Source organism: Oryctolagus cuniculus, chromosome 17 (assembly GCF_964237555.1).
Source record: "Oryctolagus cuniculus chromosome 17, mOryCun1.1, whole genome shotgun sequence".
NCBI classification, from domain to species: domain Eukaryota; kingdom Metazoa; phylum Chordata; class Mammalia; order Lagomorpha; family Leporidae; genus Oryctolagus; species Oryctolagus cuniculus.
In genome coordinates, this window is record NC_091448.1 from 452,426 (window position 1) to 470,094 (window position 17,669).

Here is a 17,669-nt window from a genome sequence, read left to right on the forward strand (position 1 = left end):
GAGAGCTCTGTGCTCAGAGACCCAGGTCCTCCACGGTTCTACAGAGTTGTCCCCAGCCCCGGTGCCCATGCAGAAACTCCTACACAAAGCCAAGCTGTCAGTGTCCCTGATGGGTGAATGGACAAACACGTGTGAGGCTGCATACAGTAGAATCTGATTCACCCTTAGCAGGGAATGCGGTTCTGCGATTGCCTGGCGGTACAGTGGGTTAAGTCAGCATGTGGGACGCCCACATCCCAAATCAGCGAGCCAGGCTGCTCTGCCTCCTGTCCAGCGCCTGGGGAAGCAGCAGGTGATGACCCTGTTACCGGAGAATGGCAGGGTTCTTGTCTTCGCGCAAGAAAGAATTCAGGCGTGAGACAGAGTAGTGGGAGGTAAAATAGCAAGGTTTATTAGGGAAGGGACATCCGTAAGGACGGATGGGCACCTCTCCAGACAGAACCTGAAGAACCTGAGTGTGCCCAGTCGCTCTGACTGGCGGGGTGGGGGGGGCGGTGAGGTTACATGTTGAGAGGAGAGATCACACCTGACCAGGCCAGGCAGGCAGCTCAGCAGAGAGGCAGAGGGCTGAACGCACAGGCGGGGAGGCCGGGGGTTTTTAAGGAGATGGGTCTCTGTCTTCACACGTCTCCTCCTGAAACAAAGGGTTTTATGGCTGTAAATACTAAGAAGCTCCTAACTGAGTTTTCCCCTGAAGGTATCAGACAGGGGGAAGTCTAGCTGGTGCCGTCCTGGGTTCAGAGGAAGGGTGAGCAGGGCCCCCTAGAGAATGGGGATCTGGAGCAGGGTGTTTGAAATGCAGATACTGGGTTGCATCTGGGAGATTGTGGAAGATTTGTCAGGCAGAAGGGGTGGGGACCCCCACCTGGCAGGTTATCAGGTAGGAGGGGGCAGGATGTGACCACTGGGCTGCCCCTGGAACACTGTCAGGATGACTTTGAGGTGCAGATGCATATGCTGGACATAGACGTCTTCTCTTCAGGCCTTTATGTCACACACACATAAGCTCATATCTAACTTCCTACCTAACAGCCCCACCACCCACATGGGAGATCCACATGGAGTCTCTGGCTCCTGGCTTGAGTGTGGCCTAGCCCTGGCTGTTGTGGGCATTTGGGGAATGAACCAGCAAGATGGAAATTCACACACACACACATTCACACACACACACCCGCCTTCCCCACATCTGACTTCTTCCATCTCATCTAGGGCTCTGACAGTCTGTTCTGATGGAGTTTGGTCATTCCAGAAAAATTGGCACAACAGAAATCTCCTCTCAAGAAAATGTTACGGGGCCGGCACCGTGACACAGTAGGTTAATCCTCTGCCCGCAGCACCAGCATCCCATATGGGCACCAGTTCTAGTCCCGGCTACTCCACTTCCGGTCCAGCTCTCTGCAATGGCCTGTCAAGTGCTTGGGCCCCTGCACCCATGTGGGAGTCCCGGAAGAAGCAGCTGGCTCCTGGCTTCGGATCAGCGCAGCTCCGGCCATTGTGGCCATTTGGGGAGTGAAACAACAGAGGAAGGACCTTTCTCTCTCTTCCTCTCACTGTCTGTAACTCTGCCTCTCAAATAAATAAATAAAATCTTAAAGAAAATATTACAAGGCTCTCACAGCTTTTGTCGACAGAAAAATTTAAAACGGATTTAGCAGACATGGTTGCTGTGGCACACAGGCAGCAGGTGGACAGCCAGCACCAGCCTCCCTCTGCCCGGGGGGCAGGGAAGAGTGTTAGGTTTTGCAGGGTGGGTAGGGCGGCCCCCCACGGACCCATCCTCATCTCTCTGGTGGGAAAGCGGATGTCCCCCACCTTCTCTGGGAGTGAGGCTCAGCTACCCTGGCAGTCTCAGTCACATGCCTGTCACTTTGGGCTGTTTGGGGCATGTCTGCATGTTGGGGACATCCCCAAGAGCACAGCAGGGGGTCTTTGGGGTTGGAGACGAACACCTGTCGGGCCGGAGGGGCTTATTTAGTGAGTCCTGCTCCCACCCGGTCTCGGACTTCAGGGACCAGGAATGTGTGGCAGCACAAGCCCAGAAGCCCCAGGCCGAGGCTGAAATTTCACACAAAGGAAATCATTCCTCTTCCTCCTGTGGCCCAAAGGGATTCTCTCGGGAAAAACCTCTCCTGAGCTTTAGGGTTAAGGGGGCTATTTACTGCGACTCAGTCGAGGAGGAAGTGCTGGGCTTGGCACAGCAGGGAGAGGTGTTTTCCCTGCACAGCAGCTGTGCCCCTGAGAGGTGAGCTTTCCTGGCATTTCTGCAGCGTCCTCATGTCTCTCACGGAGGAAACCCGTGCGTATGAGAAGCAGCCTCCAAAGGCGGGGGTGCCAAGAAACCAAAGCGGAGGGCAAAGCCAAGGTTACAGAGTGAGGACTGAGGGAGAGGACTGTGATCTCAGGTGACCATGAGACAACGGAGCCTCACACCTCCAGCCAGCAGGAGGGGCTTCTTGTGTTAAGGGAGAAAAAGACAGCCCATGGACTTTCTCAAGAAATGTTAAGATTCCAGGCACTACACGAGGGACGGTCCAGCCGGCCAGAGATGAACTTGTTTATCCTGTAAGGTTTGCGATGAGCACCAGGGTTACCTAAAGGAAGAGGTGCAGGTTACGTTATGGTCACGTCACACGGAGTCCCTCCCCTCGCGGGAGCTGATGCCTGCACAGGAGCTGGGGCCACTCATCCCCAGAACCTGTTCCTTTGCCTCTGAGTCCAGGGACGTGGACGTGTTACTTTGCGAAAGGCAGGCTGCGGGCTATTCCTGCATTCACATGCACCCAGATCCACACTTGTGACACCCTGATGACCAAGGACAATCAGAATTGTGTCCAAGTAACAAAGACCAGCTCGGATCTGACCGTGGCCAAAGCGCATTCATCCCGTCTACAGCATGCTCTGCCTGGCTCTAGGAAGCTTCTCATTCAGAGATGGCCTGGCACAGCAGCGAAGATGCTGCTCGGGAGGCCACCATCCCGTGCCAGAGTACCAGGGTTCGAGCCCTAGCTGTACTTCTGATTCCAGTGTTCCACTAACGTGCACGCTGGGCGCGCGTCAGGCCCAGAATGCAAAGACCAGTCTCTGGACAGGGTGACGGGCAGAAGGAGCAGTCAAGGAACCAGGCAGGAGGTTGTGCATGGTGGTGGGTAGGCAGCCAGCTCCTGTAGGTCAAGAGAACCTTGGAAGATGCTGTTTCCAACTTGCCTTTTTTTTTTTTTTTTTTTTTTTTTGGACAGTGAGAGAGAGAGAGACAGAGAGAAAGGTCTTCCTTTTCCGTTGGTTCACCCCACAATGGCCGCTGTGGCTGGTACTCTGTGGCCGGTGCACCGTGCTGATCAGAAGCCAGGAGCCAGGTGCTTCTCCTGGTCTCCCATGCGGGTACAGGGCCCAAGGACTTGGACCATCCTCCACTGCACTCCCAGGCCACAGCAGAGAGCTGGACAGGAAGAGGAGCAACCAGGACAGAATCCGGCGCCCCAACTGGGGACTAGAACCTGGGGTGCCGGCGCCGCAGGCAGAGGATTAGCCTAGTGAGCCATGGCGCCAGCTTCAATTTGCCTTTCTGAGCACTATGTTGGGAGATGTATCCGTTGCCTGGGAATTTAAGCTTCCTGGATATAATTCCATTGTCAAATTGTTTGAAATGTCATTCTTCCATAAATAGAAGGTCTGGTTTCATTCCACTCATTAATGAAGGGACCAGAAAGACAAAAGACATCTTGAAAAGCATTTGAAAACCCCCAAGTAAGGAGGCTGGCATTGTGGCCTAATGGATAAAGCTGCTGCCTGCAATGCCGGCATCCCATACGGGCACTAGTTCAAGTCCCAGCTGCTCCACTTCCCATTCAGCTCCCTGCTAATGACCTGGGTAAGCAGCTGAGGATGGCCCAAATCCTTGGGCCCCTGCACCCATGTGAGAGGCCTGGATGAAGCTCCTGGCTCCTGGCTTTAGCCTGGCCCAGACCCAGCTATTGAAGCCATTTCGGAGTGAACCAGCAGATAGAAGACCTCTCTCTCTTTCTCTGTCTCTCGCTCTTTCTCTGACTTTCAAATAAATAAATAAATCTTTTTTTAAAAGAAAAGGAGAAGAAAACCACCAAAAAATGCACTCCAAAGGACCAGAACCACCAACCAGTTCTGCTAGTTAGACCCAAGCTATGACTGGGCAGGAACATTGAGCCTGGCAGAGAAACAGGATCACAGGTTCACCATTGTCCACGAGTTAATCTCAAACCTTTGAGGTTACACAAAGTCAGTGTGGCAGCTAAATCAAAGTTTCTTCCCAGGAGGCAACACCGTGGTGCAGCCGGTGGAATGGCCACTTGTACACGACATCAGCACCCTGCGTCAGAGTCCCAGCTGCTCTGCTTCCAATCCAGCTCCCTGCTAATGCACCCGGGAGACGGCAGCTAATGACACGAAACCCAGACGGAGTGCCTGGCTCAGCCCTGGCCGTGTGGCCATTTGGAGAGTGACCCGGCAGATGGAAGATCTCTCTTCTCTCTCTCTCTCTGCCTTTCAAGTACATAAATAAACCTTAAGCCAGGTGCCCTGGTGTGTTGTCTTAGTGAGACGCCATGCTGAGGAGCAGCCCACGCAGGTCAGGAGGGCTTTGCAGTAGAGGGGTTGGTATTTGGTTCTGAGGCTCCGCTGACTTCACGAGAAGAGCCACGTGTGTGTGAAGCAGAGGAACTGGTTGTGCAAACACAGAGCTGAAGGGTCCCACAGTGTCTGGAAACGTACTCTCTGGTGTCCTCAGCAAAGTGTCTGCAAAGAGCCGAACCAGTGCTTGCGTAGATGCCAAGAGCACAAGGATAGAGGTCAGTTCTTCAGGGAAGAGACAAATGGCAGCACAGGCAGAAGTGAGAGGGGGTCAGCTGAGGGTTAGGTGAGAGTCAGGTGAAGGTGAGGTGAGGGTGACAGTGACCAGCTGTGACTGAGGGTGAGGTGAGGGTGAGTGTGAGGTGAGGGTGAGTGTGAGGTGGGGTGAGTACAAGGTAAGTTTAAGATGAGGGTGAGTGTTAGGTAAGCAAGTATGAGGTGAGGATGAGGTAAGAGTGAGTGTGAGGTGAGGGTGAGGTGAAGATGAGGTTGAGTGTGAGGTGAGTACAAGGTGAGTGAGCTGAGGTTGGGAGGTGAAAGAGAGGTAAAGGTGAGGTAAAGATGAGGGTGAGGGTGTGAGGTGAGGATGAAGTTGAGAGGTGAGTGTGAGGTGAGGTGAGGTGAGGTGAGGGTGAGGTGAGTGTGAGGTAAGGGTGAGGTGAGGATGAGTGTGAGGTGAAGTGAGGTGAGGTGAGGTGAGGGTGAGGTGAGGTGAGGGTGAGGTGAGGATGAGGGTAAGGTGAAGTGAGGTGAGGTGAGGTGAGGGTGAGTATGAGGTGAAGGTGAGGTGAAGGTGAAGTGAGGTGAGGGTGAGGTGAGTGTGAGGGTGAGGTGAGGTGAGGGTGAGTATGAGGTGAAGGTGAGGTGAGGTGAAGGTGAGGTGAAGATGAAGTGAGGTGAGATGAGGTGAGGTGAGGGTGAGGTGAGTGTGAGGGTGAGATAAGGGTGAGGTGAGGGTGAGGTAAGGGTGAGGTAAGGGTGAGGTGAGGATGAGTGTGAGGTGAGGTGAAGTGAAGTGAGGTGAGGTGAAGGTGAGGTAAGGGTGAGGTGAAGTGAGGTGAGGATGATGTGAGGGTGAGGTGAGGATGACGTGAGGGTGAGGTGAGGTGAGGTGGAGGTAAGGTAAGGTGAAGTGAGGGTGAGTATGAGGTGAAGGTGAGGTGAAGATGAAGTGAGGTGAGGGTGAGGTGAGTGTGAGGGTGAGGTGAGGTGAAGGTGAGATGAGGTGAAGTGAGGTGAGGTGAGGTGAGGGTGAGTATGAGGTGAAGGTGAGGTGAAGGTGAGGTGAAGGTGAGGTGAGGTGAAGGTGAGGTGAGGTGAGGTGAGGGTGAAGTGAGGATGAGTGTGAGGTGAAGGTGAGGTGAGTGTGAGGGTGAGTTGAGGTGAGGGTGGGGTGAGGGGGAAGATAAAGGGAGGGGGAGGGGGAGATGAAATCGAGTGTGTGGTGAGTGAATGTTTGTCTTGAGTTTTTCACTATTGCAACATGATTACTTTTAGCATGAACAATGCCTGTTTTAATGTAGGAGGAAGTTTGAACAGAATTGGAGCAGCACACAGTGGTTCCATGCGGGCTGCCCGAGGCCATCGTGGACTGGTGACAGCCTTGGTTAAGGGCTGGCTGTTCTCCATTTGAACAACAACCAGGAGGAGAACGTCCCTTGGATTTTGGAAACGAAGACCGTGGCTTCTCCGCTGCTTCTCTTCAGAGCACTGGAGGCCTGCTCACGTCTGAACAATGGGCAGGTGACGAGGAACATGAATGGCAGCTAGGGGCCCATGGTGGGCTGACCCTCTGGCCTCCAAAGCATGCACATGGCTTCTGCTAGCTGGGCCCTGGTCTCCTGCAGTAGCCCCAGGATGCAAGCAGGAAATTGAGGGGCAGAGTTCAGCCTGGCCACAGGGAGCACTCCTCCAGTGAGCAGAGGTGGATGGACTGGAAGCCTGGCCTTGAGGCGGGCAGAAGCCAGGTCAGTGGTGTTCCTGCCTGCACTTTGCACATCTACCGCAATCAGAGAGGGGGCAGGCGTTGTCCCAGCACAGGACCTTCCCCACGCTGGTGGGGGCCCATGCCTGGGGCTTCTGCTGGTGGGAACCCTTTGGCTTGTGAACTAAGTATCTGATGAGAGCGCCTTCCTCACCACTTACTGTTGCAGTTCGGGCCCTGTGGGTGTGTCCTCTTCTGTAATCTTGTGTTCTGCTCCCCGGAGGCAACCAGCTGTAAACAAAAAATATTCAAACAAGATTGTTCGAAACATGTACAGACTTTCTTCTTGTTGTTACTCCCTGAGCAATACAGTATAACAACTATTGACATGGTGCTTGTGTTGTATTAGGTATTGTAAGTAATCTAAGTGAACAGGAGGATGTATGTAGATTACATGCAAATACTGTGCCATCTTTGAGGGACTTCAGCACATCAGAGGATTCTGTATCCCCAGAGGCTCCTGGAAGGAATCCCCACAGACACGGGGAGTGACTGCATTTTGTCTGGGATTTCAGGTATCACTTGCCACTTTCTGACTGCTGGCACGGGGAGGACAGAAAAGCAGGCAGGTCTCGCCGGTCTTCCACAGCTGGGAACAACCCCTGCAGACCTCCAGGCTGTTGGGCCTAAACCCAGGAGGGGGGCTGAGAGCTTTGAGACCCTACCCTGAGGTGGGGCAGGCATTGCGGGTGGGGGCAGCAGGAGGTAAGCATACCTGCCTGGCTGGGTACCTGAGCAGTGACTCACAGCGACTGCGGCACTAGGGCTGAGGGTCCAGAGAAGAGGAACTCCTGGGGCTTTTGGGCTTGGGGGTGGGAGCCACCGCACCTGCCACACCCACCTTCCAGTGACCTTCCTTTCTGTCTGGTGGCATCACCACTGTCCCATCAGCAACTATCAACCAGCAGTAAGCGCTGTAAACTAACGTGGTGGGCTTAGGTACAAATAAACGCAAGTGATGAAGATAGAAATCTCGGCTTTCACGCTTTTGTAAGTCTCCCCCTCTCCCTGCAACAGTGGGATGACGATGCCTCAGAGCGCCCTGCCCCACCTGAGGTGGAGGTGAGGGAGTGGCGGAGGCAAGGCGGTCCTAAACGAAGAAGCAGCCCCCAGCCACGGGGCCAGCGCGCCCCCTGCCCGCTGCCAGGATCCCGATGGGGACCCCCAGAGTGGAAAGCGGGTCCCGGTGGCAGGGGCTCCTTGCTCCGGGAGGGGAAGAGAAGCCACGCCCCGAGGCTCGCAGGCCCCCACCCTGCCCTATTCCCCGCCACACGCACAGGTCCACGCACCCGCGCACTCATGACCACGCGCACAGCAGCCGCGCAGGCACACGCACGCGCAGACACCTGCAGAGCCGCACAGACGCGCACGAGCAGACGCGCGCACACGCTCACCCACGTACACGTGCACCCACGCACCGGCGTCGCTCTCGAGACAAGGGCGTCGCCTTGGAACCGGCGAATCCCTGGAGGTCCCTCTGGCAGGGAGGGGGCGGACCCCACGCCCGCGGCTGCGCCTCACCCGCTGCCGACCAGCACACGCGGGAGTGTAAACACCCGGCCCCGCCCCCTGCTCGCCCCTGCCCCGCTATTGGCTGCGGGATCCGAGTCCCCGCCCCCTACGCCCTCCGGCTCCGCCCCAGCCTGGCTCCGAGCCTCCATTGGTTGCGGCGGCGGGGCCCGCCCAGGAGAGGAGGGTGCGCGTCACTCCCGGAGGCGGTGACCGAGCGAGACAGACCAGCGGCGCAGCCGGTGAATGCGCGCAGTCGCCCTAGCAACTGCGGCCCGCCAATGGCGTGGCGGGGCGGGGCGCGGTGGGGCGGGACGGCCGCGCGCTGTCAGGCGCCCGGCGGCAGGCGGGAGGCGATCGCGGACGGGGCTCGGCGGCGCCTCTGGGCCCGGCCGCCGCCGCTGCGCGCAGCCCGCGAGCCGGGCATGGGCGGGGGCGCCAGGCCGGCACGATGAGCACCCTGGGGAGCCCAGTCCGGGCCTATGACTTCCTGCTCAAGTTCCTGCTGGTGGGCGACAGCGACGTGGGCAAGGGCGAGATCCTGGCCAGCCTGCAGGACGGCGCGGCCGAGTCCCCGTACGGCCACCCGGCCGGTGAGCGCTGGGCGCGGGGCCCGAGGCCAGGGGAGGCGTCGGGGCGGGCCTGGGGCGCGGGCGCGGGGTGGGGGTGGGGAGGGGTCTGGGAGGATCCCGGGACGTGGGTGGGAGCTGGGGTGGTCCGGGGGTGCGGGGCACCGGGAGGGCTCTGCAGGGTGTGGCGGAGGTCGCGGATTCAGCTCGGGGTCACCAGGGGCCGGGGCGCAGGGCCGGCTTCTGTCCGCCTGAGTCTGGCCCACAGTCCGTGGGTCCCTGGCTCCCCTCGGTCTTTCACTGGGAAGCCGGCGAAACGACCCCCTTGCTTCTCCCGTGGCTTGCGGAGGGCAGTGGCCAGGCAGGGGCTGGGGACTCCGGCCCCGGGTGGCTGTGGAGCCGAGGCGGCGCGGGGGCGCGCTGGGAAGGAGTCGGCGCCAAAGGAGCTAACCCGAGTCGGGGTGGGGTGGGGGACCCTTATGGACTGGCCGGGGCGGGGGAAGGGGTGCAGGGTGGCCCTAGCTGCAGGTTGGAGAGCCGGCTCCAGGGGTCAGAGGGTCGGGGGAACCAGGGCAGGGGGCGAGGTCGGAGCTGAGAACCCAGGGGAGGCCCAGCTGCTGCCCTCAGATGATGCCGGGAGGAAGCCAAGTGGACCAGGCTGGGTCCCGGGTACGGGGTCGGGCCCCTGCCCTCCAGGCTCATAGTCCAGCCCAGTGCATTCCTGCCCTGGCCGGGAAGGAAGGGCCCGGACAAGCACAGCCCACCTGAGGGGCAAAGGCCGAGGCCGGCTTGGGGCCATGGCCCAGGGCTGGCTTGGAGGATGCTCTGCCCTGGCTGCTGGCCGCTTTAGGCCCGGTCTGGGGTCTGACTCTGCCCATCACATGGGAGGAGTGAGTGAGGGGCGTCAGCTCAGGATGAGGCGTCGTGGTCGTCTGGGGACTGAAGCAGCGGATGCAGGATCTCTCTGTCGCTCTGCCCTTCAAATAAATAAACTTGACAACAAAAGCACTGATGTAGATGTGGCCCTTGGGAGACGGCAGTCACCAAATGTGTCTTCTGGTGTGTAGGAAAGGGTTTATGGGGCAGGTGTCTGGCACAGTGGTCACGATACCTCTCAGGCACCAGCATCCCATGCCAGAGGGCCTGGGTTCCAGTCTCAGCTCCCTGCGATGCATCCTGGGGGCACCCCCAGTGCCTGGGCCCCTGCCACCTGCTGGGAGACGTGGATGGAGTTCCCAGCTCACAAACGTAGCCTGGCCCAGCCTGGCTGTTGAGTGCATTTGAGGAGTGAATCAGATCATGGGAGCATTTCTCTCTCTCTCTCTCTCTCTCTCTCTCTCTCTCTCTCTCCCACACACACACACACACACACACGGCCTTATTATAAGATAATCATTTAAATAATGAGAGTTTATGGGAAACAGAGGCTGGGGCTGTTGTCTCGCTGTGGAACGGCATCGTGCTCTGGCACTCAGGTCTGTGCTGTGGCGCACCTGCCTGCTGTTAGTCTGTGTCTACCTGGAACCAGCTGCAGGCTCTGAGTTCCTTAGTTTACTGTCCAGAGCTTGCTAGCTAGATTTCTATACCAGCCACGCTCGCAGCAAGGATGTGTGAGTGTCTCTTGAGTGTCGCCGCGTCTGAAAACGATGACATCCTGGCTGGCTGTAGCATCCTCCTACCCTCAGCACTGGGTGCTGCCTGGCCTTGGAGGTGGCTGGGGTGAAGGCGGAGGTCGATTCCCCCGGGTGGGTGATTTGCCTTCTCTTCATTAATTTCCAAAGAAGCCTTTCTTTCTTTAAACTGTTTTTCACTGATGCATTTGTTTTAATTTATGCAGAAGGTAGACACACACACACACACACACACACACACACTTCCATCTGCTGATTGGCTCTCCAAATGACCACAACAGCCAGGGCTGGGCCAGGTCTCCCCCGTGGGTGGCAGGGGTCCAGTTGCTGGTCCAGCTTCCACTGCCTTCCCAGGCTCATTTGCAGGAAACTGGATTGGAGGCAGAGCAGCAGGACGCTGATCCTGGCTCCAGCATTGAAGCAGTAGCTGTCCCCTCGTGGTCTGTGAGCGCAACCAGACCCCGTCTCAGAGCTGAATGTCTTGTGCTGAACTTCTGGTATACTGTGTCCTCTGGAACTTTCAAATAGATTTTTCTTTTCAGTATGAGAATTTACATTATGTCCTTAAAGTATCTCCTGTTGCATCCCCTGCTGTCCCTGCTTTAGGGAGAACAATTGTGTTTCTTCTTGCTTCTGTAACTAATTACCATGTATTCAGTGGCTTAAAATCACACGTGTTTAATATCTCGTTCTGAGGCCTCAGTCTCCCAGCAGTCTTGCTGGGCTACCCAGCGCTGCAGGGCTGCCTCCCTTCCTGGGGGCTCTGGCCTGGCTTGTCTGCCTGCCTCCCCAGATCCAGAATCCACCGGCGTGCTCGCGGTCTCTTCCTGCGTCTTCACAGCCAGCAGTGGCCAGTCAGGTCTGACCTGACTCTGCTGCCTCCCTCCCCTCATGTGTAAGGACCAAGACAGCGCAGGATTATCTGTGCCTAAGGCCAGCTGATTAGCAAATATAATTCCATTTGCAGCCTTTGCTCCTCCTTGCTGTGTGGCCCAACATCTTCACGAGCTCCGGCTGGTCACGGGCATCTTCCAAGGATCCATTGTTCTGCCTCCCACCCCATGCCGCGCAGGTTGGACCATCTTCATCTGTCCCTAGCCCATTCGCTCTCTCCAGTTGCCTCAGACTTTATGTCTTTCTCTGCAGAATTTCTGCCTTTTTTTTTTTCCAGTGAGTTCTTTCTAGGTATTTCTGATTTGTGCGTTCTGCGATGAAATGGCTTTGGTCACTTTTTTTTTTCTTATTTTTGAAACTTTCCCTTTTTTTGATTAAAAACTGTTTAAAAATTTGTTTCATTAAATTTTTTTCTTCTTTTGGAAATAAGTTTTCTGGCACAGCAGGTTAAGCCATCACTTAGGATGCCACCATCCCTTACCAGAGAGCCTGATGCAAGTTCTGGCTACTCTGCTACCAACCCAGCTTCCTGCTAACGCAATTGGAGGCAGCAGACGGCGGCTCCAGCACTTGGTTCCCTACCACCCACGTGGGAGACCCAGATGGACTTCCTGGCTCCCGGCTTTGACCTGGCCCAGCCTTGCCTTCTGTGGGCATTTGCAGAGTGAACCAGCATATAGAGAGATGCGCTCTCTCTCTATCTCTCTCTCCCTCTCCCTCTCTCTGTTGCTCTGCCTTTCAAATAAATAAATAAGTCCCAGTTTTTTCTTTGAACCTCAATTTTACAACCTAATGTCCTTGTTGATTTGTTCTGCTGTATGAAGTAATAGGACAGCCTTTCTTCTGTTGCTTGGGACATGTCTTCTTTTAGGTAGGGCTCCTCCTCTCTTTTCCCTTTTTAGGCTTTTTGTTGGTGTATGGTGTACATATAGAAGAGTGCACATTGTAGCTGCACAGCTTCATGGTTTCTGTGAGCCTCACACACCGGTGATTCCAGCACTCTGAGAATCACACACTCCTGGCCCTGACGCCCCTGCACCCATCTCGTCCTCCAGTCACCACCCCCTGGGGTGAGCAGCATCCTGACCCCTGACAGGATGCACCCGCTGCCCGCATTTATCCTGTGGAAAAGAACAGGGTGTGCTCTGTGGCGCTGCTTCCCTGGTGCCCAGCGGTGTCTGAGGGTCTCCCTGCTGCTGGGTGCACTGGCGTGTGGTTTGTTCTCGTGCTCTGTGGTATGTAGCGTGACTTATTTTTCCATCCTGCTGGTGATGCACATGTGGGTGGTTTCCAGTTTCTGACTGTTAGGGTTTGTTCTGCCTTGAACATTTGCAGTACGCCCCTTCTGTGTCTCTGTTGGAGTGGCCCTCAGCGTGCAGTTGCTTAGCCTGCATAGAGCTGGCTTTAGGGGATATTCCCAGATGCTTGCTGGCCGGCCCTAGAATCAGCAGAGCGGCGTGTTCCGGTTTACACACACACACACCCCAGCCAATGCACGATGCACTCTTCCTCTTGCTGGCGTTTTGGCCAGCGGTCTGGAGTGTGCAGTTTAAATCTGCATCTCTGTGATGACTTAGGAGGTTGGGCATCTTTTCATATGTTTATTTGGATTTCCTCTTTTGTAAATACCCAAGTCACTTGTCCATTTTGTCATTTAAGTTGCATTTTTAAATTTTTTTTAAAGACTTTATTTTTTATTTGAGAGGTAAAGTTACAGACAGTGAGAGGGAGAGACAGAGAGAAAGGTCTTCTGTCCACTGGTTCACTCATCAAATGGCCACAACAGCTGGAGCTGCACCAATCTGAAGCCAGGACCTGGAGCTTCTTCCCAATCTCCCACATGGGTGCAGGGGCCCAAGCACTTGGGCCATCTTCCACTGCTTTCCCAGGCCATAGCGGGGAGCTGGATTAGAAGTGGAGCAGCTGGGACTAGAACCCGGTGCCCATATGGAATGCCAGTGCTGCAGGTGGAGGCTTTACCCACTATGCTACAGCGCCGGCCTCTGCATTCTTTTTAAACATTATTTATTTATTTTACTGAAAGCCACAGAGACAGAGACAGAGACAGAGAGATCTCCCATCCATGGGTTCACTTCCCAAATGACTGTAACAGCCAGGGCTGCCCCATGCCAAAGCCAAGAACCAGGAACACAAACCAAGCACCCAGGTCCTTTAGCCATCACTGCTGCCTCCCCAGGTCAACTCTAGCAGGAAGCTGTAATTGGGAGTGGAGCTGAGACTCCACCCAGACTCCCCACTGTGGGGCGTGGGCATCCCAAGCCACGCCTTACCTGCTGCACCCAACGGCCGTCCCAGACTGAGTTGTTTTAGTGAATGGCACCAGTGTCTAAAAAATACATTTTGGCTGTGAGTCCTTTGTCAGATGCAAGCTGTGGAGATCTGTGTTTATCTGTGTCATCTTTTAACTCTTGTTTGGATAAGCAGAAGCCCTGAATTATCCCTGCCTGGTGGTCAGGACCCGGGGTCTTGACGGACAGACCCTGTCCTCCTGCTCCACGATGGCCAGGTGTGCTCCAGCAGCCTTGGCACTGGTGCTGTCTTCCCGCTGCAAAGAGGCAAGAGGGCGGGGTCACGGTGCATCCTTCTCTAGTTCTAGAGGCTTCTGCCCTCCCTCATTGTACTGCGGGGGCTGCGCTGCCTGGGTCTGGCTCTCTCCAGAGCGAGTCCCTCGTGGGGCCGGCTTCCCCGGGCTGTCGGCGCAGCTGTGAGGCTGCGTCCTGCTGGTGCTCACACAGCTCCTCCTGGATGCTCTCCGCCCTCACAGTGAGGACTGATTCTGTGTCCTGGACATTTTGTTTTCCTTTAGCCACGGTTGGAGGCAGGGGTCTGGGATTCCAGAAGCTGTCCTGAAACCTGAGCACACAGTCGGGAGCAGGAGGGAGAGGTGGGCTGTGGCTACCCTGCCCAGGGGAGGCCTCTCCATTCCTGGGCTGACCCTTCATACACCCTGGTCCCCTCTCCTTGGGCTCCTGGTGACCCTGCAACCTCAAGGCCTGTCCCATGCGTAGGTCTTTAGTTCAGCCTCTTCTCGCGGGACTTCCCTAAACGTAAACTGTCGGAGAACAATCCCACAGCCAGCTCCCACAATACAACTCTCAGGGGACAGAGTCCTGCACGGGAAGCAAACGTGCAATGGCTCCTGCTGTCAGCTTGACTGACACTCCCATGAATGACGTCAGCCACCACCTGAGGCCCCTGGCATGAGCTGCCAAGGCCATGGAAGCCCCCCAGACCCACAATCTCCGTCAACATCCAGACAAGGCCACAAGCAAAGTGGAAGTTCTCTCCTCCCCCCAGAGAAAAGCACATCCCTGCCTGATGGCCACCCCTTTCCACTGGGGTCTCTCCCACAGGATCCTTCCTGCAGGTTCGTCATAGTGTCCTGGCCTTCCATGCCTGAAATGTCTCATGGTCTCTCCAGCCAGACCAGAACGCCCCAAGGGCTGATTCTGAGGTCAGAGTGGTATCCAAAGTGGTTGTTATTCCATGAGTCTGCTGTGTGGACTTGGGCCATCTTCTACTCTTTCCCAGGCCATAGCAGAGAGTGGGATCAGAAGAGGAGCAGCTGGGACTCGAACCGGCGTCCATATGGGATGCTGGCACTGCAGGCGGAGGATTAACCTACCGCACCACAGCACCAGGCCTGTGACAAATTCTGCACTCTCTTGCCTCCCAGTTTTTTTTCTGGCAAAACCGACTCATTTTCTCCAACTGCTTTCTTTCGTCTGCTTTTCCAGCTTCCTTTTCCCAGCAGGACAATCCTTGTTCCTTTGTTATGTTTTTGCTAAGAGTAATTTTCAAAAAAATTTTTATTTGAAAGGCAGTTACGGGGTGGGGGGAGGGGTGTCTTCCATCCACTCTTTCACTCCCTAAATGGTGGAAACCACTGGGGCTGGGCCAGGCCAGTCAGGAGCCAGGAGCTTCTTCTGGGTCTCCCACGTGGGTGTAGGGGCCCAAGGACTTGGACCATCTTCTACTGCTTTCCCAGGCCATAGCAGAGAGCTGGATGGGAAGAGGCGCAGTCAGGACTCGAACTGGTGCCCGTAAGGGATGCCAGCACTGCAGGTGGAGGCTTAGCCCACTGTGCCACAGCGCCGGCCCCAGAAGAATCATTTCATGGGGGGCCTGTGTTGGAGTGCAGGGGGTTAAGCCACTGCTTGCCGTGCCAGCAGCAGTTCGAGTCCTGGCTGCTCTGCTTGTGAACCACAGGGAGACCCTGATGGAGTCTGGGCCCTGGCTGGTGCAGCCATCTAGGGAATAAACCAGCACACGGAAGATCTTCTTCTCTCTCTGTCTCTCCTCCTCTTTGTCACTGTCTTTCAAATAAGCTAAATAAATCTTTAAAGAAAAGTATCATTTCATGGGACAGAGAGGATGCATCACTTCCTCAGGATCCATGGTGTGGATGGAGGAGCCGGAGTGCTGGTGGGAGGCTGTGGGCCCTGCTCCCCCGCTCCCGGGGCAGACCCTCAGGGAGGGCTCTGGGGAGCCGCTTTCCTGCCCCACGCGTGACCCATTGTTGGGTCCTCTCCTTCATCCTCCGCTGACAAATGCTCTGCCGGGGTTCTGCCCACTCTCGTGCTCTGCGTCTGCAGATGGGGGTGGGCGCGCTGATTTGCACAGCTGTTCTGCCAGTTTCCCTGGAAACCACTTCAGATTTAAAACACACTTTGTAGTCCTCACTTTCCAGTTTGAACTGAATGTCAGGTGGTACGAGACGTTTTCCTGATCGTGACCACTTGCAGCACTGTGTGTGGGTACACAGGTTTTTAAGTGAACTGGGTTTTGAATGCCCTGCCCATAAATGCATCCCAGTTTAAAAATAATCAAGTTGCATTTGTGTCAAAGGTCTGTCCTTTCCTCTGTCCTAAGGCACACACACAGACACACACAGACCTTCCACCCGCTGGTTTGCTCCACAGAGGACTGCAACTGCTAGGGTGGGCCGAGCCCGGGCCAGGAGCCGGGAACCTCCATCTGGGTGCAGGCCCCAGCGCTGAAGCCTCCTGCACTGCCTCGCCAGGCAGATGAGCAGGAAGCTGGATCGGGGTGGAGCAGCTGGACTCAAGTCAGGCACTCCCGTGTGGGATGCAGATACCCCACGCAGCGGCTTAAGCCCCTGTGGCACAGTGCCTGCCCACGGGTCTTTCTCTTGAACATATAGCCACTCATGTGGATTTTTTTTATGAAGATTTATTTATTTATTTGAAAGGCTGAATTACAGAGAGGGTGAGGGAGAGAGAGAGACAGAGAGAGAGAGAGAGAAAGAGAGAGACAGAGGTCCTCCATCCTCTGGTTCACCCCCCAGGTGTCCGCAACAGATGGAAATGTGCCGATCCTGAGCCAAGAGCCAGGAGCTTTCTCCGGGTCTCCCACGTGGGTGCAGGGGCCCAAGGACTTGGGCCATCTTCCACTGCTTTCCCAGGCCATGGCAGAGAACTGGATCGGAAGTGGAGCAGCCGGGACTCGACCCGGCGCCCACATGGGATGCTGGCACTGCAGGCGCTGTTTTACCTGCTGTTACCAGTCATGGAGGGGAGGGCGGTTGCTGGAGCGAGTCTCGTGGGTTCTTTTCCGCAGCTCAGTATAGAAATAAAAAGCCGGGAAACAATTTTCAGAGGCAGAAACTTTATTCAATTGTCAAGCGACAGAGAAAGCGTCTGGTCCAAGAGGAGACCAGGCGGGGTGCCTGAGCGGACACTCGCTTGAGGAAGCGTCCCAGGTTTTGAAGGCGTTACTATCTGCTCACTGTCTTGTCCTATGGGGGGGTGCCCACTGGGCAGGGTTTTCACGTATGTATGTTGACTAGGAGATAGCGGGGTCTCCTGGAGACTCTCCCCAGGGGCCCAGCCCCCTCCTCTGCTAGCTCGGGTGGAAGACTGCGACTAACTGGAAGTCATGGTTTAAAACCGCAAGGTCACACAAGATGGCAGGGTCTCCTGGAGCCGGTCTGACTCTCCCCAGGGGCCCAGCCCCTTCCCCTGCCAGCCGTGGGTGAGAGAGTGCACCCACCCTGGAGGGTGGTTAAAGGCTGCAGGGTCACAGACGCAGCACAAGAAGCTGTAGTGGGGGAGATGCCGGTCGGTCTGGAGACGGACTTTCCAGCCACAGCCGGCAGCCTGCTTGCGAAGGACATTCCGCCTACGTCTGAAGGGGCCCGCGTACCCCAGCCCCACTGGCCGGCTCACGCGCTACACCACAGCGCCGGCCCCTTGTGCGGATCTTGCAATGCTTTTAACAGCTTTGTTTTTGTTCTGTGATGCATTTTCTTTCACAAACTCCAAGGCCAGAATCTATTACATTTCTGAGAATGTAGCTTTATGTTTTTTGTTAAGTGGATTTGGTGTTACGTGATCCAAAACTGTTTAACATGACATGGGTTAGCACCCAGCAGGTGGGCTCTGCTGGACGCTCAGCTTTGACCACCACCCCGCCCGTGACTGCAGTGAGAGACACAGT

At 56.0% G+C, this 17,669-nt stretch overlaps 1 protein-coding gene and 1 long non-coding RNA gene across 5 annotated transcripts in view; one reads left to right on the forward strand and one right to left on the reverse strand.

Annotated features, from left to right (window-relative positions):
* Positions 1-365: 365 nt before the first annotated feature.
* LOC103345863 (uncharacterized) lies at positions 366-8,324 on the reverse strand. The gene is made up of 3 exons (XR_515580.4): positions 8,005-8,324; positions 6,748-6,817; positions 366-634 (listed from the first exon to the last, which is right to left on the reverse strand). It is a non-coding gene; the product is annotated as an uncharacterized lncRNA (long non-coding RNA).
* A 95-nt stretch (positions 8,325-8,419) lies between these two features.
* RAB40B (RAB40B, member RAS oncogene family) overlaps positions 8,420-17,669 on the forward strand; it is a 30,607-nt gene continuing 21,357 nt past the window's right edge. For all 4 annotated transcript variants that reach the window (XR_011383303.1, XR_011383304.1, XM_051838791.2 and 1 more), the window contains exon 1: positions 8,420-8,688. Coding sequence is in view for 2 of the 4 variants with exons in the window: in XM_051838791.2 (XP_051694751.2) it covers positions 8,547-8,688 (142 nt within the window). In the remaining 2 variants the exon portion in view is untranslated. The remainder of the gene's footprint in view (positions 8,689-17,669) is intronic.